This window comes from Coregonus clupeaformis, chromosome 16 (genome assembly GCF_020615455.1).
Source record: "Coregonus clupeaformis isolate EN_2021a chromosome 16, ASM2061545v1, whole genome shotgun sequence".
Lineage (NCBI taxonomy): Eukaryota > Metazoa > Chordata > Actinopteri > Salmoniformes > Salmonidae > Coregonus > Coregonus clupeaformis.
In genome coordinates, this window is record NC_059207.1 from 17,330,864 (window position 1) to 17,357,976 (window position 27,113).

The window sequence follows — 27,113 nt, forward strand, 5'->3', positions numbered from 1 at the left end:
CATGAATTTGACATCTAAAGCCAAACGGTAGTTGTTGCTGTCTGACCTGTCATGCGGAGTTGTACTGTAGGCTACTGATGCTATACTATTGTTTTATACCATTCATAAAACAAATTATTTCATTTGAACATTTTGTAAATAATATTTTAGAGCTGAAAATACAATAATAATTCCAAGGCAACACAAATATTTACAGCAGGCCTACTGTATGTGTCAAACGCTGTCTTGTGTTTTGATAATCATTCATATCTCATGATGAGGACCTTTTCAACGGCTCCTGTAGCTCAAACATTATTCTATTTCAAACGTCAACTCACTGCCATCGCTGTGACAGGAGAATGAGGATAGGGTAAAGAGCCAGTCAAGGGGAAACATCATGGCTGCTCAGGCAAAGACTGGGGGGCCCTGAGGGTCAAAACACCACAGTCACAGATCCCACACTATATGGCACTGGCCATCTTCCACATACAGGCCTGTCAATCTGCGTTGGCACATGGTCAAAAGAACATCGGACTGACAGGGCCTCCCTGCACATGCCCTGGTGCCCATTAGAGACTGTCGACTCTGATCACACATGGACGTGTGCATGAGGGCGGCCTTACCCTCATATCTCAAGGGAGCTGTCACTGACATCGCCGCTCCCACAGTCCGAGTGATATGGATACGCACCATTGTTGTTTCTTTCTTATTATTTTTTGCATTTGTGGTTGCTGGCCTTGTTCTTGTTGGTCTTGGTACTCTTATACATGTATTGCTTCTTCTTCTTCTTCTTCTTCTTCTTCTTCTTCTTCTTCTTCTTCTTCTTTTCTGTCCCCATCCTCATTGGTGTCCACATTGTTTTTCTCAGATGCATCAGAAGCCCTGATTTTTAAAACAGTCTTCTGTGAACTCATCCCTTCTGATTCAGAGGAATGCCCTGTGTCTTGTTATCAATCTGAGCAGAGATTTCCAGCCATCTACTGGTGCTGTAGTCAGCCTGGATTTACAGGGGATTACAGACAGGTGATGGCATCATTTGGCTGCATTCCTATGAGTTTTAAGGGCATTAGGTACCAAACAGAAGAAAATGGACTGAAACATTCCAAACGCTTTAAAACATTTTCTCTTGTGTGCCTGAATGAATACAACCCTGTTGTGCTTTGTGTAATGTGCTGGTGTGAGCGCTGTGATGGCGTGATAATCAATGGGCCTCCAATCCATGAGTAAGCAGATGGGAGCTGGTACAATGTGTAGTCAGGCAGAAGTCCTGGCATGGTATTAAGGTTACTACATGATCTAAAGCAACAGTAATGAGTGAGTCATCCCAGGAAGGGAATCCCAGTTTTAAAGGCACACTACAGATGTTATGCTGTTGGTGGAAAAAGAGCAATCAAACAATAAGTTATTGTGATTACAACATGATAATAACTCTCATTATTATCGCATTCACCAGAATTCAGTGGAAGAAGAGCACTGTCCAAATCCTTTTGAGGCTGTGAAGAGGTATAATAATAATAATAATAATAATAATAATAATAATAATAATAATAATAATAATAATAATAATAATATTAGGGTAAGAAGAGGTATTCAATTTCATCGCCAGCATAGCCACTGACAGGAGCCCTTCAATGTCTATTAGATTTGTGAAATTTGAGTATCTAAGAGCATGGCTATTTCACATCCTTAGTTTCCTAGTTATCTAATGAAGCAAATAGTGTCAGGCTCACCAGAGAAGAGGGTTACAAAATCTCAGACAATATCGCTTTCCCCTGGCTTTATTTCAAAGTTCATTTCAAACTCAAGTGACCACACTTTGACCCTCTTCAAACGAGTATGTGAACATGTCTACATGTCATGATGTAAAGCATGTGTCTGCTCTTTGGTATTTTGACAGGCATCAGACTGTGGAAAGTCCAAGCTTTAGTGGGGGGATCAAACATCCTCAGAGGACAGGAAGGCAATGATAGAGAATGATGGTCCAGGCCCACAGAGTAGGAGGCCTGTGTCTGGCCTTGCTAAGCAATGTCCACTTCTTCCTCTGTCATCCTATATTACCTGCCTGCCCTTTCACCGCCTGATCTAGCTGACAGGTTGGCCCCCCTGGGCTCCACACCTGCAGCCAGGGGCCAGAGGGAACCCATGCTGCTTACACTCCAATGGGCTGCACCACCAAGGGTTTAGTCAAGTCCACACACATCAAATCTACTGTACTACCTGTCCTCATCCTTAGACAAGCCCAAACATAGAGTTTCACTTACCATGCTGTCAGTAAATTATATAAACTGAGTACACTAAACATTAGGAACACCGTAGTAAAAACCTCAATTCATCAGGGCATGGAGTCTACAAGGTATCGAAAGTGTTCCACAGGGATGCTAGCCCATGTTGACTCCCATTGCTTCCCACAGTTGTGTCAAGTTGGCTGGATGTCCTTTGGGTTGTGGACCATTCTTGATACACACAGGAAACTGTTGAGCATGAAAAACCCAGCAGCGTTGCAGTTCTTGACCCAAACCGGTGCGCCTGGCACCTACTACCATACACCGTTCAAAGGCACTTAAATATTTTGTCTTGCCCATTCACCCTCTGAATGGCACACATACACAATCCATATCTCAATTGTCTCAAGGCTTAAAAATCCTTCTTTAACATGTCTACTCCCCTTCATCTACACTGATTGAAGTTGATTTAACAAGTGACATCAATAAGGGATTATAGCTTTCACCTGGATTCACCTGGTCAGCCTATGTCATGGAAAGAGCAGGGGTTCTTAATGTTTTATATACTCTGTGTAATTATGGGCCCACCAATCAGAAGAAACTGCTGTAAAATAGTAGTGCCATCTAAAATTATGCAGTAGGAAATCATTGTAACATTCATTACTTTAGAATGACTCTAGCATAAACTACATACATTCAGGTTCTATTTTGGTCTAGAGAAAATCTCACTTTGACTCCTGAATAAATAATTTCCCATGACACTGTCACCATCTACTGGACAATGTCAACCCTGCAAGTTATTTCTCAAAAATGTCCATAACAAGTTTCAGGATTTCACCAATCAAAAGGTTCCAAAAAACAAAAAATAGAAAAAACATATTACCCTTAGTGCACAGACAATGCTGTAGCCTACAAAAGGAACTGATCTTAAGGAAATGCAGAAATAATCATGTTTTTAGTACTCTCAGATAGCATTTCAGTGCTTTTCCGTCCTGTATGTTTTTGCAGAACTCTTCCTTTTGAGACCATTGTTCCGTCGATACACTGAGGCTCAGCAGCTCCAGAAAATCTTTGAGGTGATTGGCTTGCCCAGCGAAGAGGACTGGCCCAGGGAGAGCCCCATCTCCTACTCCCATAGCTGGTGCCCCAGAGACCCCTACACCCAGCTCTTATCCAACCTGGGCCAGGAGGAGAACAACCTGCTCCTTCAATGTCTAGGGTTCAGCCCAACCAATCGCATCTCAGCTTCCAGAGCCCTCTCCCACCCTTTCCTGGTGTGCGCCTGGCAGGATGTGGAGAGAAGGGAGGAGAGCTGGGACAGAGGTTCATTTCCCTTGGAATCCTCTCACCTAGCCTATAGAACACTGAGGGTTCTCGTGCCGTAAGATCCAATGTACCTATATCGAAATGTAGAATTTTTGGAATGGAAATGGCCTCCTGTAGGTCAGTTGGTAGAGCATGGCGCTTGCAACGCCAGGGTTGTGGGTTCAATTTCCCACGGGGAGCCAGTATGAAAAATGTATGCACTCACTAAAAACTGTAAGTCGCTCTGGATAAGAGTGTCTGCTAAATTACTAAAATGTAAATGTATGTGAATAAATGGAGTTCAGAGGAGGCTGGTGGGAGGAACTATAGGAGGACGGGCTCATTGTAAAGAAGGAATGGAATATATGGAGCGATATAAAACACGTCAAACATATGGAAACCATATGTTTGACTCCATTCCATTGATCCCATTCCAGCCATTACAATGAGCCCGTCCTTCTATAGCTCCTCCTACCAGCCTCCTCTGGTGGTGTTGTATGTTCTGCACCCAGTGAAAACTTTATGGTATCAAAACATACAGTTGATGTCGGAAGTTTACATACACCTAGGTTGGAGTCATTAAAACTCATTTTTCAACCACTCCACAAATTTGTTGTTAACAAACTATAGTTTTGGCAAGTTGGTTAGGACATCTACTTTGTGCATTACACAAGTAATTTTTCCAACAATTGTTTACAGACAGATTATTTCACTTATAATTCACTGTATCACAATTCCAGCAGGTCAGAAGTTTACATACACTTAGTTGACTGTGCCTTTAAACTGCTTAGAAAATTCCAGAAAATGATGTCATGGCTTTAAAAGCTTCTGATAGACTAATGGACATCATTTGAGTCAATTGGAGGTGTACCTGTGGATGTATTTCAAGGCCGACCTTTGAACTCAGTGCCTCTTTGCTTGACATCATGGGAAAATCAAAAGAAATCAGCCAAGACCTCAGAAAAAAAATTGTAGACCTCCACAAGTCTGGTTCGTCCTTGGGAGCAATTTCCAAATGCCTGAAGGTACCACTTTCATCTGTACAAGCAATAGTACGCAAGTATAAACACCAATGGACCACGCAGCCGTCATACCGCTCAGGAAGGAGACGCGTTCTGTCTCCTAGAGATGAACATACTTTGGTGTGAAAAGTGTAAATCAATCCCAGAACAACAGCAAAGGACTTTGTGAAGATGCTGGAGGAAACAGGTACAATAGTATCTATATCCACAGTAAAACAAGTCCTATATCGACATAACCTGAAAGGCCGCTCAGCAAGGAAGAAGCCACTGCTCCAAAACCGCCATAAAAAAGCCAGACTACGGTTTGCGACTGCACATGGGGACAAAGATCGTACTTTTTGGAGAAATGTCCTCTGGTCTGATGAAACAAAAATAGAACTGTTTGGCCATAATGACCATCGTTATGTTTGGAGGAAAATGGGGTTATGTTTGGAGGAAAAAGGAGGTAATGGAGTGGCCATGGGTCTTCCTAATGGACAATGACCCCAAGCATACTTCCAAAGTTGAAGGACAACAAAGTCAAGGTATTGGAGTGGCCATCACAAAGCCCTGACCTCAATCCTATAGAAAATGTGTCGGCAGAACTGAAAAAGCGGGTGCGAGCAAGGAGGCCTACGAACCTGACTCAGTTACACCAGCTGTCAGGAGAAATGGCCCAAAATTCACCCAACTTATTGTGGGAAGCTTGTGGAAGGCTACCCGAAACGTTTGACCCAAGTTAAACAATTTAAAGGCAATGCTACCATATACTAATTGAGTGTATGTAAACTTCTGACCCACTGGGAATGTGATGAAATAAATAAAAGCTGAAATAAATAATTTTCTCTACTATTATTCTGACATTTCACATTCTTAAAATAAAGTGGTGATCCTAACTGACCTAAGACAGGGAATATTTACTGGGATTAAATGTCAGGAATTGTGAAAAAATTGAGTTTAAATGTATTTGGCTAAGGTGTATGTAAACTTCCGACTTAACTGTAGACTGTGTTTGCAGTAAACGCTAATCCAAATAGTTAGGCTATTTATAGCTCTGGATTCAACCAAACATTCAGTGGGTATACTAATGCTGCTCATGCTCCATTCCCCTTTGCTATATTATATCAAGAAGGGACTCTTTGTTTTTTCTGCCAGACATTGAAATTAAGACAACACATGGAATAAACACCACCACTTATGGGGCTTACTTTTCCCATCAAGGTACTCTTGAAGAAAAACAAAGGGATGAACTTCCTGATTAAAAAGCCTTCATTTTCTTGCCATTTCCTTCGAAAAAGTTACAAAACATGACAAACCAATGTCAACACGTTTCTGGCATTTACCAGCCTTCAACGGGGCATAAAAGTATTGTTTCTTCTTCATTTCAATGTGTTTGATTTAAGATGTTGGAAAAGGTACTGACTAGCCATGTACTCTAGGTCAGTGGTTTCCAAACTGAGGGATCGGCAGGGGAGGTGCGGGATCCTTGTCATGTCAGTCATTGCGTACCTTAGAGAGCTATTTACATCTTGTCAGAAATCAACTAGCCCATGTCAGCTAATGTTTTTTAGCTAGTTTTTTTAGCCCATAGATTTTGTTGTAATGTTTGAGTCACTCAAATATCACATGAATACATATTAGACATGGCAAAATGTATAGAATTGCAAGAAAATTAGCTTTAAAATGGCAACATTTTCTATGCAACCAATGATAAAATGTGTAGAATTGCAGGAAATAAGCTTTAAACCTGCAAAATTCTCTCCACCAACAAGAGGGGTGTGAACAGTTTGTGTCATGAACAGTGCTTGTACCCATAGAAATAGACGTGGTGTGTGCAGGGGGAGGGGGGATGTTCCCCAAAGCTGAAAGGGTTGCCTGAGTGAAAAAGTTTGGGAACATCTGCCTTGGTCTACCAAAATAACAGTTCAACATTTCACCACAAGATGGAGGAATAATAAAAGGAGAGGCTACTGAGTGTCTAAAACAAACACGTGGAAACCGCACAGTATAATCCTTATTATTCACTGAGTATACAAAACACTAAGAATACCTGCTCTTTCCATGATATAGACTGACCAGGTGAACCCAAGTGAAAGCTATGATCCCTTATTGATGTCAGTTGTTAAATCCACTTAAATCAGTTTAGATGGAAGGAAGGAGACAGGTTAAAGAAGGATTTTTAAGCCTTGAGAAAATTGAGACATGGATTGGGTATGTGTGCCATCCAGAGGGTGAATGGGCAAGACAAAATATTTAAGTGCCTTTGAAGAGGGTATGGTAGTAGATGCCAGATGTACCGATTTGTGTCAAGAACTTGTTTTTCATGCTTAACAGTTTCCTGTGTGTATCAAGAATGGTCCACAACCCAAAGGACATCCAGCCAACTTGACACAATTGTGGGAAGCATTGGGAGTCAACATTGGCTAGCATCCCTGTGGAACACTTTCGATACCTTGTAGACTCCATGCCCTGATGAATTGAGGTTGTAAAAAACTCAATTTTACTACGGTGTTCCTAATGTTTAGTGTACTCAGTGTATATCATTTACTGACAGCATGGTAAGTGAAACTCTATGTTTGGGCTTGTCTAAGGATGAGGACAGGTAGTACAGTAGATTTGATGTGTGTGGACTTGACTAAACCCTTGGTGGTGCAGCCCATTGGAGTGTAAGCAGCATGGGTTCCCTCTGGCCCCTGGTTACAGGTGGGGTTGTGTGTGTAAATGTTAATTTAGATATGGATATCCCCAGCGCTCAAGATTCTATTCACACCACTATATTTGTCCACAGCTTTTGGAACTCATCCTGACCACCACAGTTTTATTCAAGTCTAGAATAGACAACATGGTTCTGATTATTTTTATTGCAGTGTATAGTGCCCCGGGAACACTGTGGATTAATTCCCAGTGAGTCCAGATCAATATCTTTAAACAGGAATATTGATTTCTCATTATATGATGATGCCATTTACCCCCAGAGATAGAGGCTGTAAGACCAGGACACCAGATCTACTGGATCTGCTCAATTAGCTCTGCTAATATGTTTCAGGGGGTTGCTTAGCAACACATCTTATTGGTGAGGGAAGGCTTTTGTGTATTTTGTAACCAAATGTACTGCAGGCCAGGGCTCAGGATGTCTACATCTCTGCAGGATATGGTGAGGATGGATAAATGAGACATTTGAAAATGGTGGCCTAGAATTCTGTGTCCAAACAACTAGACACACATATAGGCCAAATGTACAAACATGTCCAATGCATATGATTAGGCCTATGCAGACAATACAGTATTTTCTGCTGTCTCTAGCTATTTTGACTTCTTCTCAGCTTTGTTATGGATGATGGTGCATCATCTGTAAAAACTGGCATGCATGTGAAAATGTGCATGAAGAATATGATGAGATCATGATAAAAGTTATAGGAATGCTTCATTATTATGGAAATGATTATAGAAATGAATGGTTCATGATATGCTGTTGACTTTATAAGGCCACGTGAAGAATACATGTCACCTGTTTGGAAAACATCAGGCTATTCAATAATGAATAGGCTACATTTAGCCTAAATGGTACTGTCTTTGACGTGTACTGTCACAGACAATGCAGAAGTAAATGTGAAACATCACGGCAAACATGTTTAAAATAGTCACTTATTCTTCTTGTGTATCATTTTTATTTTGCGTTTCTGGGAAAAGTCTATAGACTAAATTGAATTTAAGAGATTACTGTAGCTTTAAGAGGTGTGTGTAAAGTATCGACCTCTGGCTAGCTCTTTTGCGCCATACAGCCACATTGAGCTGATGGAAGCAGTGTGAAGGAGCTACGCAAAGTGGACCCGATTCCATAGCAACAACAACAACAACAACAACAACAATAGCAGCAGCAGCAGCAATGGCAGGTGAGAAAACACAGGACCGTATAAAACATAACCAAATATATATCATGTGCTGAAGATGTACATCTAAAAGGAAATGTGTTATAAAAGAAATGACATGACACCCTTTCTGTTATGTTTTACAAGCAGAGACGCGACAGAAGCTGCTGCGCACTGTCAAGAAGGAGGTGGGTTTTTTTTTGTTGCCATTCTGCAACAATTATCGAATAGGAAAAACAAACACTTTGGTTGTGCGTGTTGCTAAAATACACCCTCCCTGAGTAGATACGCTATGCTTGTTTTTTGTTCATTATTTTACTTTTGTGAGCACAGATTACATACTTCAAAAACTATTAAGATAGTAGGCTACTACATCCACTCGTGTATTTGCTGTCAATCTTTGCAAATAAAATGAACATTAGGACAAGGTATAATATCTATTTTGAAGTCGACCATATTCTTAGAAATAATTAAGTCTTTAATTAGGGGTTAGGGTATATAGTTTAACTATAAATCATCTATGAATAGAGTCCTGTCATGGAACTCCAGCTAGCCTATAGAATGCAGTCATGCAAAAAAAAAAACGCCCTCTAATGTCTTACTAGCATCTAATTATGATACTGACTAAATAAGCTATAGGTATGTTCAATCAATTGAAGAAGTGTTGCATAGAAATGTTTATAATCTTAAAGGTATAGTGCAGTTGTAGCTTATTTTCGACTTCCCAAAACCTTTTTTTAAACACAGAGCTCTTTCCCCATGCCTTTGAATGCACTGCTAACTGATACAATCCGTGTTAACTAGTATTGTTACATTCTACAAAAATGTCTAGCCAGAACGACTCGAGAAATGTAAAAATGGTTCAGAGGAAGATAAGCTAAAACTGCAAAATAAATGATTATCACTTTAATAATAACGGCTCATACATGTGATAACAAGTGCTACAGCATTATATGTGTCAGCTTTAAGTAAAGAGTTATCAACCCATTTGGATTAAAGAGTTCACTCTGACCTCATGATGCACAGTTGTGAAATCTTGTGAAGAACTTGCACTCAACTCTGAAGTGGAGGCTGAGGTTTCCCCTGTTGTATTTCTATTGTTATCATCAGCATCTTCTTCATCAAACAATTTCAATCTTTCCAGGATGTCTTTGGGTAAGATTGTTAAACGTCTCATACTTGGTGTAGTAGACCAATAATGGATCAGAGAAAGAAAGTTATTTTCACGGGTTCTTTGAGAAGTGATTGGTCGGTTTTGTCAGAGGACTCAGACTTTATCTTTATTGGTCTCATAGAAGCGCAGGACCTTGTGTCAAGCAAACAAAGACATCAAATTGTCCAAGTCTGGGTATGAGTGAAAGAGCGATTTAATCTCCCATAATTTACTCCTTCATAAAGGCCTGTCACCAGCCTTATCAGCAGAGCACAGACCAACCCTGTGATTAAACCTGCCTGTGTTAAGAGGGCCTACTGAGATTCACTTTCCCCAGGATCCCCCCAAGGTTTAGCTCCCTAGTGCTCAGCGCTTACAATGTAGCTGATTTTTTTATAAACTGCAGTGGAGCGGAGAGAGACCACAAGACCAGAGCAGTCTGTGTTTCTCCAATTATACAATATGATTGTTACACTCTCCAGCACACCTCTGAGGCACACAGAACAGCCTGAGCCAGTGATATGATTGCCCAGTAGCAACTATTGGAGTGAAAATGGAAGTAAACTGATCTAGATTAAAAAATAAAAAAGCACAGATGCCTCTGAAAAGCTATCTTTACGCCAGGGTGATATCCTCTGAAGAGAGCCTTTATGGTAGAAGGTAGAGCACCCTGCACAAGAGGTTGCTGAAAGGAAATGGAACTTGAATCACTAAAAGTGAGTTGATAAAAGCTTATTCTTTTGCCATTTCAATGCAAATAGTAGGCATAAAAGACAAAGGCAGTCTCCATCTGTTGAGCTTTTAGCTGAATGAACATTCAGCTGCTAGGCTACATGCATTGTAAGAAACTATGCCAAACGAAGGATACCACCAACAAATGTACATTTTAGTAATTTAGCAGACGCTCTCATCAAGAGCAATTTACAGGAGCAATTAGGGTTAAGTGCTTTACTCAAGGGCACATCAACAGATTTTTCACCTAGTCGTCTCAGGGATTCGAACCACCGACCTTTCAGTTACTGGCCCAACCGCTAGGCTACCTGCCGCATCACAAATGTGATGCAATAGGGAATGTTCACCTGGACATATAGGCCAGTACTCACTCTGTTTGTATTCATTCATTATTTCTCTCATGTCTTAGCTTGGGTACTGTTTGTCTGGTGGCTTGGCAGTGAATGCTGAAAAGCTCTCCCTCTCCAACTGGCTATGTGCCACTTTGTACAACGTCTACCTGGGTCTACACAAAAAAAAGGTGCTATATAGAACCTAAAAGGGTTCTTCGGCTGTCCCCATAGGAGAACCCTTTGCAGAAGGTTCCAGGTTCCAGGTAAAACCATGTTTCGTTCCAGGTAGAACCCTTTTCGGTTCCATGTAGAACCCTTCCACAGAGGGTTCTACATGGAACCCAAAAGGGTTATACCTGGAACCCAAAAGGGTTTCCTATGGGGACAGGCAAATAACCCTTTTTTCTAAGAGTGTAGGCCAGAACATTATGCTTCAGTGAAGGAAGCATGCTTAAGAATAGCCTATACTGGGCGTATCTCGGCGCTCTCTCTATCGCTCTCTCTTCCCCTCTGTCTCTCTCTTCCCCTCTCCTACACACATACACACATCACACACACCTGTGTTTACATAAGGAGAAAGGACAACGGCTCACCTTTCATTTGCTTTTCTCTATCAGTTACCTTTTTTAGCCTGGCTGCTTACTTAGGGACAGATCGAAATTGACTGGGGGGAGGAGCTGGACCATCAAGGTAGACTATGTCAATCTCGACAAACAGAAAATACATCCCTTCCTACCTTGTAGGCTTACCCAGTATCGAAGGCTTGGCTTGACAATCTCCGAATGTAATTAAACTTTTTGGTGTTTTGTAACAGATGTCTCTTTCCATTCATCAATTGGCCACTGCACAGTTTGGATTGATTGATTGATTTTATTTGTCAGTTAAAAAAATACATATATACACAAATATGTTTTTAAGTGACCAGGACTTATTTCCATTGTGGTTCCTATTTTTTACACAAATACAATTACAATTAGAGATGAAAAAATGCTCAACCTCCAGATGAGTATGAGGGGAGAGTTTAAGTACAATTCTTACAAGCTTGTTTGGCTGGTAGCTTATTCTTTAGATATTTGGGGCTGCTGGTGAATCATGATGTGCAGGCATAATCAAAGTGACACTGGACTAGCGCACTTGCCAGAGTCTTTAGGTGTCTATAGCTAGGTTTCCATCCAATTGGCTACAGATTTTCATGTGAATATTCTAAAATCTTCATAAAAACAATATGCCATTTCAGAGTTTCCTTTAGGAAACGCTGGACAACATGACAAGACTTTAATTTATCGGACATTTGAGAAATTCTACGGATATCCGTATTCAGATCCAACCTGGCGCAGCCATTACCATCAATGAATGAGGGATGTTGGCCAAATGAGCCACATTTATGTGTCCTTAAAAACAGCCTATAACTAATTACAAAACGTATGCAAAACTTAATAGCCAATTATTATTATTTTTGGCTACTTTCCTAAAACAAGAATTGTCCACCTCACGGTTCAGCTGTCAGAGATTTGAGCACTAAATGTATCAGGGCACTGCATGCATAGACCTATAGGCTAAGGTGTCCTCTGCATGATATTAATATATATACAGTACCAGTCAAAAGTTTGGACACACCTACTCATTCAAGGGTTTTTCTTTATTATTACTATTTTCTATGTTGAAGAATAATAGTGAAGATATCAAAACTATGAAATAACACATATGGAATCATGTAGTCACCTGGAATGCATTTAAATTAACAGGTGTGCCTTCTTAAAAGTTAATTTGTGGAATTGCTTTCCTTCTTAATGCGTTTGAGCCAATCAGTTGTGTTGTGACAAGGTAGGGGTGGTATACAGAAGATAGCCCTATTTGGTAAAAGACCAAGTCCATATTATGACAAGAACAGCTCAAATAAGCAAAGAGAAACGATAGTCCATCATTACTTTAATATAATAATAATTAGTCATTTAGCAGACGCTCTTATCCAGAGCGACTTACATGAGCAATTAGGGTTAAGTCAATCAATCAATCAATTTTATTTTATATAGCCCTTCTTACATCAGCTAATATCTCGAAGTGCTGTACAGAAACCCAGCCTAAAACCCCAAACAGCTAGTAATGCAGGTGTAGAAGCACGGTGGCTAGGAAAAACTCCCTAGAAAGGCGAAAGCCTAGGAAGAAACCTAGAGAGGAACCAGGCTATGAGGGGTGGCCAGTCCTCTTCTGGCTGTGCCGGGTGGAGATTATAACAGAACCATGCCAAGATGTTCAAAAATGTTCATAAGTGACAAGCATGGTCAAATAATAATCAGGAATAAATCTCAGTTGGCTTTTCATAGCCGATCATTAAGAGTTGAAAACAGCAGGTCTGGGACAGGTAGGGGTTCCATAACCGCAGGCAGAACAGTTGAAACTGGAATAGCAGCAAGGCCAGGCGGACTGGGGACAGCAAGGAGTCACCACGGCCGGTAGTCCCGACGTATGGTCCTAGGGCTCAGGTCTCTCAGTTGGCTTTTCATAGCCGATCATTAAAGAGTTGAAAACAGCAGGTCTGGGACAGGTAGGGGGTTTCGTAGCCGCAGGCAGAACAGTTGAAACTGGAATAGCAGCAAGGCCAGGCGGACTGGGGACAGCAAGGTGTCATCATGCCCGGTAGTCCTGACGTATGGTCCTAGGGCTCAGGTTCTCAGAGAGAAAGAGAGAACGAGAGAATTAGAGAGAGCATACTTAAATTCACACAGGACACTGGATAAGACAGGAGAAGTACTCCAGGTATAACCAACTAACCCCAGCCCCCGACACATAAACTACTGCAGCATAAATACTGGAGGCTGAGACAGGAGCGGTCCGGAGACACTGTGGCCCCATCCGAAGAAACCCCGGACAGGGCCAAACAGGAAGGATATAACCCCACCCACTCCGCCAAAGCACAGCCCCCGCACCACTAGAGGGATATCCCCAACCACCAACTTACAATCCTGAGACAAGGCCGAGTATAGCCCACAGAGGTCTCCACCACAGCACAAACCAAGGGGGGCGCCAACCCAGACAGGAAGATCACGTCAGTAACTCAACCCACTCAAGTGACGCACCCCTCCCAGGGACGGCATGAAAGAGCACCAGCAAGCCAGTGACTCAGCCCCTGCAACAGGGTTAGAGGCAGAGAACCCCAGTGGAGAGGGGAACCGGCCCGGCAGAGACAGCAAGGGCTGTTCGTTGCTCCAGCCTTTCCGTTCACCTTCACACTCCTGGGCCAGACTACACTCAATCATATGACCTACTGAAGAGATAAGTCTTCAGTAAAGACTTAAAGGTTGAGACCGAGTCTGCGTCTCTCACATGGGTAGGCAGACTGTTCCATAAAAATGGAGATCTATAGGAGAAAGCCCTGCCTCCCGCTGTTTGCTTAGAAATTCTAGGGACAATTAGGAGGCCTGCGTCTTGTGACCGTAGCGTACGTATTGGTATGTACGGCAGGACCAACTCGGAAAGATAGGTAGGAGCAAGCCCATGTAACGCTTTATAGGTTAACAGTAAAACCTTGAAATCAGCCCTTGCCTTAACAGGAAGCCAGTGTAGGGAAGCTAGCACTGGAGTAATATGATCAAATTTCTTGGTTCTAGTCAGGATTCTAGCAGCCGTATTTAGCACTAACTGAAGTTTATTTAGTGCTTTATCCGGGTAGCCGGAAAATAGAGCATTGCAGTAGTCTAACCTAGAAGTAACAAATGCATGGATTAATTTTTCTGCATAATTTTTGGACAGAAAATTTCTGATTTTTGCAATGTTACGTAGATGGAAAAAAGCTGTCCTTGAAACAGTCTTGATATGTTCGTCAAAAGAGAGATCAGGGTCAAGAGTAACACCGAGGTCCTTCACAGTTTTATTTGAGACGACTTTACAACCATCTAGATGAATTGTCAGATTTAACAGAAGATCTCTTTGTTTCTTGGGACCTAGAACAAGCATCTCTGTTTTGTCCGAGTTTAAAAGTAAAAAGTTTTCAGCCATCCACTTCCTTATGTCTGAAACACAGGCTTCTAGCGAGGGCAATTTTGGGGCTTCACCATGTTTCATTGAAATGTACAGCTGTGTGTCATCCGCATAGCAGTGAAAGTTAACATTATGTTTTCGAATAACATCCCCAAGAGGTAAAATATATAGTGAAAACAATAGTGGTCCTAAAACGGAACCTTGAGGAACACCGAAATGTACAGTTGATTTGTCGGAGGACAGACCATTCACAGAGACAAACTGATATCTTTCCGACAGGTAGGATCTAAACCAGGCCAGAACTTGTCCGTGTAGACCAATTTGGGTTTCCAGTCTCTCCAAAAGAATGTGGTGATCGATGGTGTCAAAGGCAGCACTAAGGTCTAGTAGCACGAGGACAGATGCAGAGCCTCGGTCTGACGCCATTAAAAGGTCATTTACCACCTTCACAAGTGCAGTCTCAGTGCTATGATGGGGTCTAAAACCAGACTGAAGCATTTCGTATACATTGTTTGTCTTCAGAAAGGCAGTGAGTTGCTGCGCAACAGCTTTTTCTAAAATTTTTGAGAGGAATGGAAGATTCGATATAGGCCGATAGTTTTTTATATTTTCCGGGTCAAGGTTTGGCTTTTTCAAGAGAGGCTTTATCACTGCCACTTTTAGTGAGTTTGGTACACATCCGGTGGATAGAGAGCTGTTTATTATGTTCAACATAGGAGGGCCAAGCACAGGAAGCAGCTCCTTCAGCAGTTTAGTAGGAATAGGATCCAGTATGCAGCTTGAAGGTTTAGAGGCCATGATTATTTTCATCATTGTGTCAAGAGATATAGTACTAAAACACTTAAGTGTCTCTCCCGATCCCAGGCCCTCGCAGATCTGTGCAGATCCAGGACAGCTAAGCCCTGGAGGAATACGCAGATTCAAAGAGGAGTCCGTAATTTGCTTTCTAATGGTCATGATCTTTTCCTCAAAGAAGTTCATGAATTTATCACTGCTGAAGTGAAAGCCATCCTCTCTTGGGGAATGCTGCTTTTTAGTTAGCTTTGCAACAGTATCAAAAAGAAATTTTGGATTGTTCTTATTTTCCTCAATTAAGTTGGAAAAAGTAGGATGATCGAGCAGCAGTGAGGGCTCTTCGGTACTGCACGGTACTGTCTTTCCAAGCTAGTCGGAAGACTTCCAGTTTGGTGTGGCGCCATTTCCGTTCCAATTTCCTGGAAGCTTGCTTCAAAGCTCGGGTATTTTCTGTATACCAGGGAGCTAGTTTCTTATGACAAATGTTTTTCGTTTTTAGGGGTGCAACTGCATCTAGGGTATTGCGCAAGGTTAAATTGAGTTCCTCAGTTAAGTGGTTAACTGATTTTTGTCCTCTGACGTCCTTGGGTAGGCAGAAGGAGTCTGGAAGGGCATCAATGAATTTTTGTGTGGTTTGAGAATTTATAGCACGACCTTTGATGCTCCTTGGTTGGGGTCTGAGCAGATTATTTGTTGCGATTGCAAATGTAATAAAATGGTGGTCCGATAGTCCAGGATTTTGTGGAAAAACATTAAGATCTACAACATTTATTCCATGGGACAAAACTAGGTCCAGAGTATGACTGTGGCAGTGAGTAGGTCCAGAGACATGTTGGACAAAACCCACTGAGTCGATAATGGCTCCGAAAGACTTTTGGAGTGGGTCTGTGGACTTCTCCATGTGAATATTAAAATCACCAAAAATTAGAATATGATCTGCTATGACTACAAGGTCTGATAGGAATTCAGGAAACTCAGAGAGGAACGCTGTATATGGCCCAGGAGGCCTGTAAACAGTAGCTATAAAAAGTGATTGAGTAGGCTGCATAGATTTCATGACTAGAAGCTCAAAAGATGAAAACGCCATTTTTTTTTGTAAATTGAAATTTGCTATCGTAAATGTTAGCAACACCTCTGCCTTTGCGGGATGCACGGGAATATGGTCACTAGTGTAACCAGGAGGTGAGGCCTCATTTAACACAGCAAATTCATCAGGCTTAAGCCATGTTTCAGTCAGGCCAATCACATCGAGATTATGATCAGTGATTAGTTCATTGACTATGACTGCCTTTGAAGTGAGGGATCTAACATTAAGTAACCCTATTTTGAGATGTGAGGTATCACGATCTCTTTCAATAATGGCAGGAATGGAGGAGGTCTTTATCCTAATAAGATTGCTAGGGTGAACACCGCCATGTTTAGTTTGCCCAACCTAGGTCGAGGCACAGACACAGTCTCAATGGGTATGGCTGAGCTGACTACACTGACTGTGCTATTGGCAGACTCCACTAAGCTGGCAGGTTGGCTAACAGCCTGCTGCCTGGCCTGCACCCTATTTCACTGTGGGGCTAGAGGAGTTAGAGCCCTATCTATGTTGGTAGATAAGAGGAGAGCACCCCTCCAGCTAGGATGGAGTCCGTCACTCCTCAGCAGGTCAGGCTTGGTCCTGTTTGTGGGTGAGTCCCAGAAAGAGGGCCAATTATCCACAAATGTTATCTTTTGGGAGGGGCAGAAAACAGTTTTCAACCAGCGATTAAGTGCTGAGACTCTGCTGTAGAGCTCGTCACTTCCCCTAACTGGGAGGGGGCCAGAGACAATTACTCGATGCCGACACATCTTTCTAGCTGATTTACAAGCAGAAGCTATGTTGCACTTGGTGACCTCTGACTGTTTCATCCTAACATCGTTGGTGCCGACGTGGATAACAATATCTCTATACTCTCTACACTCGCCAGTTTTAGCTTTAGCCAGCACCATCTTTAGATTAGCCTTAACGTCGGTAGCCCTGCCCCCTGGTAAACAGTGTATGATCGCTGGGTGATTCGTTTTAAGTCTAATACTGCGGGTAATGGAGTCGCCAATGACTAGGGTTTTCAATTTGTCAGAGCTAATGGTGGGAGCCTTCGGCGTCTCAGACCCCGTAACGGGAGGAGTAGAGACTAGAGAAGACTCAGACTCAGACTCCGACTCGCTACATAATGGGGAAAACCGGTTGAAGGTTTCTGTCGGCTGAATGAGCGACACCGGTTGAGCATTCCAACAGTATTTCCCTCCAGAAGCCATGAGAAAGTTGTCCGGCTGCGGGGACTGTGCGGGGGGATTTATACTAACGTTACTGTCTGTACTTACTGGTGGCACAGACGCTGTTTCTTCCTTTCCTACACTGAGATTACCCTTGCCTAACGATTGCGTCTGAAGCTGGGCTTGTAGCACAGCTATTTTCGCACGTAAAGCGATCGTTCTCCTGTATATTATGAGTACAGCGACTGCAATTAGAAGACATCATGTTAATGTTACTACTTAGCTTCGGCTGTTGAAGATGTTGATGAACCATGTCCAGATAAAGCGTCCGGAGTGAAAAAGTTGAATAAGGGAAAAAAGTTGCGATGGAAAAAAGGAAAATAACGTAAAGTTGGCAGCTAAAACGCACAGGAAAATGACTCTTCTGTCTCGGGATAAACGTCCGGGGGTGAAAAAAGTTTAACGAAAAAAGATGAGTGAGGACAAAACTAAAAAGTTGGTAAATTTGTTGAACACAAAGATTGATTAAACGTTTATTAAAAGTAAAACGTGAATAGTTTGGCAGGTAGCCAAGTAGCAACAAACAGCACAGCAGTACGGAGACAATGCGGAAGGGCACATGTGCTCAAGGGCACATCGACAGATTTTTCACCTAGTCGGCTCGGGGATTAGAACCAGCGACCTTTCGGTTACTGGCACAACGCTCTTAACCACTAAGCTACCTGCCGCCCTGTAGACATGAAGGTCAGTCAATATGGAAAGTTTCAAGAACTTTGTAAGTTTCTTCAAGTGCAATCATGAAACTGGCTCTCATGAGGACTGCCACAGGAATGGAAGACCCAGAGTTACCTCTGCTGCAGAGGATAAGTTAATTAGAGTTAACTGCACCTCAGATTGCAGCCCAAATAAATGCTTCAGATTTCAAGTAACAGACACATCTCAACATCAACTGTTCAGAGGAGACTGTGTGAATCAGGCCTTCATGGTCGAATTGCTGCAGAGAAACCACTACTAAAAGACACCAATAAGAAGAAGAGACTTGCTTGGGCCAAGAAACACGAGCAATGGACATTAGACCGGTGGAAATCTGTCCTTTGGTCTGATGAGTCCAAATTTGAGATTTTTGGTTCCAGCTGCCGTGTCTTTGTGAGACGCAGAGAAGGTGAACGGATGATCTCTGCGTGTGTTGTTCCCATCGTGAAGCATGGAGGAGGAGGTGTGATGGTGTGGGGGTGCTTTGCTGGTGACACTGTCAGTGATTTATTTAGAATTCAAGGCACACTTAACCAGCATGGCTACCACAGCATTCTGCAGCGATACGCCATCCCATCTCATTTGCGCTTAGTGGGACTATCATCTGTTTTTCAACAGGAAAATGACGGAACACCTACTGGCTGTGTAAGGGATATTTTACCAAGAAGGAGAGTGATGGAGTGCTGCATCAGATGACCTGGCCTCCACAATCCCCCGACCTCAACCCAATTGAGATGGTTTGGGATGAGTTGGACCGCAGAGTGAAGGAAAAGCAGCCAACAAGTGCTCAGCATATGTGAGAACTCCTTCAAGACTGTTGGAAAAGCATTCCAGGTGAAGCTGGTTGAGAGAATGCCAAGAGTGTGCAAAGCTGTCATCAAGGCAAAGGGTGGCTACTTTGAAGAATCTCAAATATAAAATATATATATATATATATATATATATATATATAAAGGAAGAGAAGCTTAGGCTTCCCCTAATCCCAGAGATATGCTGGTGGCATGCTACGACACCAACATGTATTTCTTAATGTCAGATGGCTACTGCGTCTGCTATACAGATATAGACGTACAGAAGGAGGGTAATTAGTTAATTTTCGATCCAAACATTTTGTATAAAGATGAGCATTATATTTTTAGATTATAGAAGTAACTCTGGTAGGCCTGTCAATTTAAATCTGTCCCTTAGGATATGGTTTCAGCCAGGCCACAACCAATGCATCATATAATTATGACGCCCAGTCTCGGGGAAACCTCTCGCTGTGTCTCCAGGTTAAAAGGGATTTCAAATCATACATGAATAGAAGACAATGCATACAGATGAGAATGTTTTAGAACAGGGGTCAACCCATTCAATCCAGCCCATGGGAGGTTTGAGTATGATTTATAATTTATACATACTTTTTTGAGGGGGAGGTGAAATGATTAGATAGAAAGTATGTAGAAATTATAACAGACCTATATATTTTCAAATAACTGCCCTTTTTCTGGCCCGGAAATAGATTTTGACATATGGTCAAAAACAAAACTGTGTGGCCCTCGAAAAATCGATGTGGCCCTTGAGCCAAAAAGTGTGTTATTACCTGGGTGAGACATATGACAGATCACAGGAAAGGAAATCCTCTGTTGTCATTGATAATGAGGTAATCACCCGGGTTCCCATGGCTACATGATTTTGCGTATTTAACCTATTTTACTCAGGGGAATGTGTTATCAAGCTTTGTGAATAAACAATGGTTATTACTAGTGTTGGCAGATTAATAATATATACTACAAAATAGTAATTAGTTGAACTACCTTTTTACCTAAGTAATTTTGATGTGAATGAATTCATCAGTCTTGTCTCAAGTCTATCACTTCTCAGTAAGATGTGAGTCATTCACTCTAAACATGCACAGTAGGAACTGTCACCTACAACCATTTTCTGTCATATAAAATCTGTGAACATGTTTTTGTGTAGAGACCATGCATGAGGATGCATTTGTAAGCCTGGGTGATTTGTAAGTCGCTCTGGAAAAGAGCGTCTGCTAATGAAAATGTAACCTTGGTAAGGCTTACATGATTGTGCTAGTTGTCTTTCACTATAACAGCCCATGGGTATGGGGAATGGTGTATGGGCTTTGGTCTGTCTTCCCTCTGTTCTGATTGTGGCTGTGTAGCAGGAGTTCATGTGAAGACTGTGTAAATCCTGGATCTACTCTGTCCAAGCCCCCTTACGTGGTAGTGGAGGGTTGCCAGGTTTGATGAGATATTGTCCCCACCGTGACAGCAGAGATATAGAGTGATACTTGAGAGAGAATATACTATAGTGTTCACGCTCACCTTTCTGAGTCTTTCTGAAGCAGCTGGATACACTGGTCCTAAGCCACAACAGGCTGTCTTCTGTACCAAATGCCACCAGGAATAACCTAACTTTGCGTAGGCTGGATCTCAGTGTCAAAAGCATCGATAAACTAGGCTACTCCAATTTTGCCAATCTAACAGGACTCAAAATATTCCATATTTTCCATTATAAAATCCCCAACCTTGAAGCTTGTATTATTCAACATTTTAGGAACATGAAGGTCCTAAGCATTGGAGCAAACAAATTCAAGACTTTGAGTGATGCTTTCAAGAATGGTTTGCAACAACTAGATATCTTTGATATGCCAGGCGGTTTATTAGAAACTATCCGTAATGGAGACTTTAAAAACTTGTGATCACTTAAAACCTTGCACCCCCCTACCATCTCCTAAGATTGCAGGTGGTCTATGCCTACCACCTCTTCCTGGCTTATCTCCACGATACCAAGAGGAGGAAGATCTGGAGAGCGAGTGGTGCTCTCGGGAGATCCAAGTGGCCAGCTTCCCTCTGTTTGATGAGCAGAAGGACGTTCTGATCCTGGAAATCCCAGACCAGCAGCTCTCTCCCTACCACCGCATGAGGACGCTGGTGAAGAGATGCACCTACTTGAGCTGGCCCAGAGCTGGGGAGCACACTGGGGTCTTCTGGGAAAAACTCAGTGGCTCTGGAGACCAGGGACTGCCCTGCTGAGGAGAACCCCATTCTGTCCGGGGTAGAAAGGGTATGATAGCGAGATTCTAAATTAATAGTAAATGGACCAGAAACTGTATTTAAAAAAATAGCAATGAAAGAGAAATAACAGTTTTTATGTATCAACTGCATAGCTATGATTTACAATATTAACTTTTATGTGTTCTATAATCAAGAAACTGATTTTGGCAAATATTATGCAATTTCCTGATGACGTACAGTATGATGATATTTTGACTTCTCTAGTTCTCTTTTCTACGCTAGTTTTTCTGTTTTGTCTTAATAACCCTGTTTTTTGTTTCCCATTTCCTTTCACTTCCCTTTTCTATTCACCTTTTTTCTTCCTAAATGTTCTTTAATTTGTTAAATGATTTTTGCTTCATGAAAGCCATGTTGGGATTGTTTTTGTAATTAAATTTCACAGATATCTGCCATCTTGTTTATTATGCCAGCTCTAGCTAGCCTATCTACTAGCTACTGTATCTACACTGAGTATACAAAACATTAACGCGGTCCTCTGTAGCTCAGCTGGTAGAGCACAGCGCTTGTAACGCCAAGGTAGTGGGTTCGATCCCCGGGACCACCCATACACAAAAATGTATGCACGCATGACTGTAAGTCGCTTTGGATAAAAGCGTCTGCTAAATGGCATATTATTATTATTATTATTAAGAACACCTGCTCTTTCCATGACATAGACTGACCAGGTGAAAGCTAAGATCCCTTGTTGATGTCACTTGTTAAATCCACTTCAACCAATGAAGGGGAGGAGACAGATTAAAGAAGGATTTTTAAGCCTTGAGACAATTGAGACATGGATTGTGTATGTGTGCCAATCAGAGGGTGAATGGGCAAGACAAAATATTAAAAGGGGAATTTCACCCTGGGGGGATCTGGGCTTGTTTTCATCATGTATGAGGGGGTGGGATCTGAAAATACATGTAGTCCTGCTTTGTGGCATTACGCGAAGGCTCTATGTTATACTGATTGCACTATACGTTTTTGTGGGTATAGATATGGTTGTCCTTGTTCGATAAAGCCATTGGACGTCTTTCAGCGATGTTCCTATAGGCGGATTCATTAGTATATACACAAGTAGACACATTTTTTCCAGTCTCTGAAAGACTACAACTTGTGTTGGGCGGTACTTCGGGCTCTGGCCCCCATCCAAAGCAGACTTTTTTGAAAAGTATAATTTTTTTCCTGCAAGCCACCTAGCTAGCTAGCTAACTTTAGTTTATCTACTGAAACCCATATTGTGCATTGCTGGCTAAAATACTACTGTGTGACAGTGGGGGGAAATACAATTATTTTTCTGTTCGCAAACTTAGCTAGCTATGTAGCTAGCTAGGTAGCTAGCTAATTAGCTAAGTTAGCTAGCTAAACAACTACCGGTAGCCATATCTATGACAGAAAATAGAATCGTTTTTACAATCAGAGATCTTTTGTATCTCGATTGTAAAACCTCTTCTCTTTTTTGTCATAGATATGGCTAGCTACTAAACAGCAAGCTACAACGTTTCAACCAGCCACCTAAAGCTAGGTTTACCAGCAAACGTTAGCACATGACTGGAGTTGGCTAGCTAGTTAGCCTGGCGCCTGCTAAGTTGTTATGCATTATGCCTCGCATTTGTAACTTGGTAACAAACGTGTAACATCAGCAAATGTAAATAATTTTACTGGCTAGCTATGTTGGTTATGATTATGACCTTGGATACATTTCTATCGCACAAAATTATAGGCATGATGCACTCACTAACTGTAAGTCGCTCTGGATAAGAGCGTCTGCTAAATGACTAAAATGTAAAATGTAAAACTCTAAATAACAAGTATTGCATATCCAGCAAGCCAGTTGTAGTGCCTGGGCTTCTTCCTGGAGTGGATTCTAGATGCATAAACAGAAATCCTTTGCCTGTGTGTGTCATTGTAGCGCAACTGTATCCCATGAACTGTATCCCTCTCGAGGGACTAGACATTATGCTTGATTTCAAAAAGATGACTCATGAAGAGCTAAATGGAAGTTTGATCATGACAACACTTCTCCCACAGCTTTACAAGCATAGCAGCAGGAAGTAGAGGTGCTGAGGGTGCTGCAGCACTCCCTGACGCAGCACCCTCAGCACCCCTACTTCCTGCTGCTATGCTTGTAAAGCTGTGGGAGAAGTGTTGTCATGATCAAACTTATATATATATATATATATATATATACACACACACAGTACCAGTCAAAAGTGTTGACACACCTACTCATTCAAGGGTTTTTCTTTATTTTTACTATTTTCTATATTGTAGAATAATAGTGAAGACATCAAAGCGATGAAATAACACAAATGGAATCATGTAGTAACCAAAAAAGTGTTAAACAAATCAAAATATATTTTAGATTTTAGATTCTTCAAAGTAGCCACCATTTGCCTTGATGACAGCTTTGCACACTCTTGGCATTCTCTCAACCAGCTTCATGAAGAATGCTTTTTCAACAGTCTTGAAGGAGTTACCACATATGCTGAGCACTTGTTGGCTGCTTTTCCTTCACTCTGCCGTCCAACTCATCCCAAACCATCTCAATTGGGTTGAGGTCGGGTGATTGTGGAGGCCAGGTCATCTGATGCAGCACTCCATCACTCTCCTTCTTGGTAAAATAGCCCTTACACAGCCTGGAGGTGTGTTTTGGGTCATTGTCCTGTTGTAAAACAAATGATAGTCCCACTAAGCGCAAACGAGATGGGATGGCGTATCGCTGCAGAATGCTGTGGTAGCCATGCTGATTAAGTGTGCCTTGAATTGTAAATAACTCACAGACAGTGTCACCAGCAAAGCACCCCCACACCATCACACCTCCTCCTCCTTGCTTCACCGTGGGAACCACACATGCGGAGATCATCCATTCACCTACTCTGCGTCTCACAAAGACACGGCGGTTGGAACCAGAAATCTCACATTTGGACTCATCAGACCAAAGGACAGATTTCCACCGGTCTAATGTCCATGGCTTGTTTTTCTTGGCCCAAGCAAGTCTCTTCTTATTATTAGTGTCCTTTAGTAGTGGTTTCTTTGCAGCAATTTGACCATGAAGGTCTGATTCACGCATTCTCCTCTGAACAGTTGATGTTGATGTGTCTGTTATTTGAACTCTGTGAAGCATTTATTTGGGCTTCAATCTGAGGCTGGTAACTCTAATGAACTTATCCTCTGCAGCAGAGGTAACTCTGGGTCTTCCTTTCCTGTGGCGGTCCTCATGAGAGGCAGTTTCATCATAGCGCTTGATGGTTTGTGCGACTGCACTTGAAGAAACTTTCAAAGTTCTTAAAATGTTCTGGATTGACTGACCTTCATGTCTTAAAGTCGTTTCGCTTTGCTTATTTGAGCTGTTCTTGCAATAAATTGGTATTTTACCAAATAGGGCTATCTTCTGTTTAGCCCCCCTACCTTGTCACAACACAACTGATTGGCGCAAACGCATTAAGAAGGAAAGAAATTCCACAAATTAACTTTTAACAAGGCACACCTGTTAATTGAAATTAATTCCAGGTGACTACCTCATGAAGCTGGTTGAGAGAATGCCAAGAGTGTGCAAAGCTGCCATCAAGGCAAAGGGTGGCTACTTTGAAGAATCTCAAATCTATTTTGATTTGTTTAACACTTGTTTTGGTTACTACATGATTCCATATGTGTTATTTCATCGTTTTGATGTCTTCACTATTATTCTACAATGTAGAAAATAGTAAAAATAAAGAAAAATCCTTGAATGAGTAGGTGTGTCCAAACTTTTGACTAGTACTGTATATGGCAAGATTTTTGTTAACACAAAAGTAGTGCACTGGGCCTTTAATAGTCCTGTATTAGCGGACCGATATAGCCATCTGCAGTGCGGGCAAAAAGTGTTTTTCTACCCCCCAATCTGTAACTACAGTTCTCTGCACTTGTGTGTCTCTACACCTGAGACACACTCAGACACACTGAACTGTACTACACTGTTCATACAATTTTTTTGTATGTTACTTTTACCATACAACATTGTTGTTGAATACCCAGTTCTCTTGAGTTAGCATTATTGTGTAGTGTACTCTCCTGTACAACAATACATGTACTGTCTAAGCACAACCCTGCACAACCAAAACCCCCTTCCTCATCTCAAAGTACTGTCTGTAAACCTCCCCCAGCCCATTGACTTAGACAGATCATTCTTGTTAATTGCAGGGGAATTTAGTAGACATGTCTTTGAATTGTTTTGAGAATCTGCAGAGAGAATTATGTGGTTGTGTCATTACTGTTGTAGTCTTGATTTTATACCTTTCAGTGTCCCTTGCTTGTTTCTGTCCCACAATCTTATAGTGCTCTATAACTGCAAGGTGTGCCCGCTCCCTCATGCTTGTGTACCCAGAAATGCCCCCGCTTTGGGGTATTTTTCAGCAGGGCACTGTGGAATGACTCCAGATAACCTGAGTTTTACAAAAAGAAAAGGTAAAAAGAGAAGAGGGGTAGACTAAATTGATTACATGGTCTGGAAGGTACTCTAGTCCTCAGGCTACCTCTAACCACCTGTAACACCATAACACAAACCATACAAACACTACCCAATTCATGTTTATACCATGCTTACTGTAAATTGAGCTGTCTTAGCCATCAGCTTGTAAATATTTTGGCCAACTTACCTTCACCTTGTGCAGAGCTAGGGGTTGGAAGCGCATGTTGGTGGAATCAGATTCTGTACCACTTACAACAAAATACACAACAATACACAATTTAACCACCCCACTAATTGTATTGATCTCTATTAGACTAGCTAGCTAAGCATATATAACATGGACATTTCAGTATTGTCAGCTTGCTGTTAGCTAACTAGCGTCACTAAATTGGCAGCAAGATTGCTAGCCAGCGGAGACTGGCTGAGAACCCACTAACTAACCATAGACAATTTATACACATTCATCATAGCTACCAACACACAGAGCGAGTTAGATAGCTATATATTGACATTTTTTGTAATGGAGTGTTTTCCAGACAAGGGTGGAATAGATGGCTACCAAATTGAGATACTCTTTATTTGGTAACATTAGCTAATGTCAGTCAAAGATAGAACGAACAAACAAACATGTTTACTCTGCTGAAGGTAGCTACCAGTCTAACAGTGACTACTATGGCATAGGCGAAATTGATTGACAGTGTGTATACCAAAAGATAGCTATATGATTTAGCTGATGGCTTTCAGAGTTCAATACAGGACTGTAGCAAAGATTTTTATAGCTAAACCAAGATAGACCACAGCCCGTCGTTTCAAATGGGAACAAATGAGTCATAGTGGGCAGAACAAGCAAGGTGGTGGGCAGAGCCAAGCATGAGCTAGCGAGATCCTATTGGTGCGTTCTAGTAACATTTGCATATTTCCATTAGGGAACGCCTACTCTGTGAAGTGTGCTTGTGCAATAACTACATTTGCCTTTGCACTCCTAAACAACGGGAAAAAAAAAACACTTTGGCAAAGGGTAAAGTCTACAAAACTTAGTCCACTCTGTTTGTAACAGATTCTAGTTTTGGGAACAGAAAACTGTATTGAGATCAAATGTTTCATAGATGACAAAGTTAGCAGAATGTCGGCCAAGATCCATCTCATTCCATCTTCTCCCACTGCCGGCCACTGGGCTTCCTCACTACCATATTTGATAGTGAGTGGAAACGCCAAGCGGATGCTTCACATTTATACATCCGGGGAAATATCTG

The 27,113-nt window shown here is 41.8% G+C and overlaps 1 protein-coding gene across 1 annotated transcript in view; it reads left to right on the forward strand.

The window, feature by feature from the left end:
• Positions 1-8,287: 8,287 nt before the first annotated feature.
• LOC121584289 (small G protein signaling modulator 1) overlaps positions 8,288-27,113 on the forward strand; it is a 115,789-nt gene continuing 96,963 nt past the window's right edge. The window contains exons 1-2 of the mRNA XM_045225953.1: positions 8,288-8,400; positions 8,524-8,564. Coding sequence (XP_045081888.1) covers positions 8,394-8,400; positions 8,524-8,564 — 48 coding nt within the window. The 5' untranslated portion in view covers positions 8,288-8,393. The remainder of the gene's footprint in view (positions 8,401-8,523; positions 8,565-27,113) is intronic.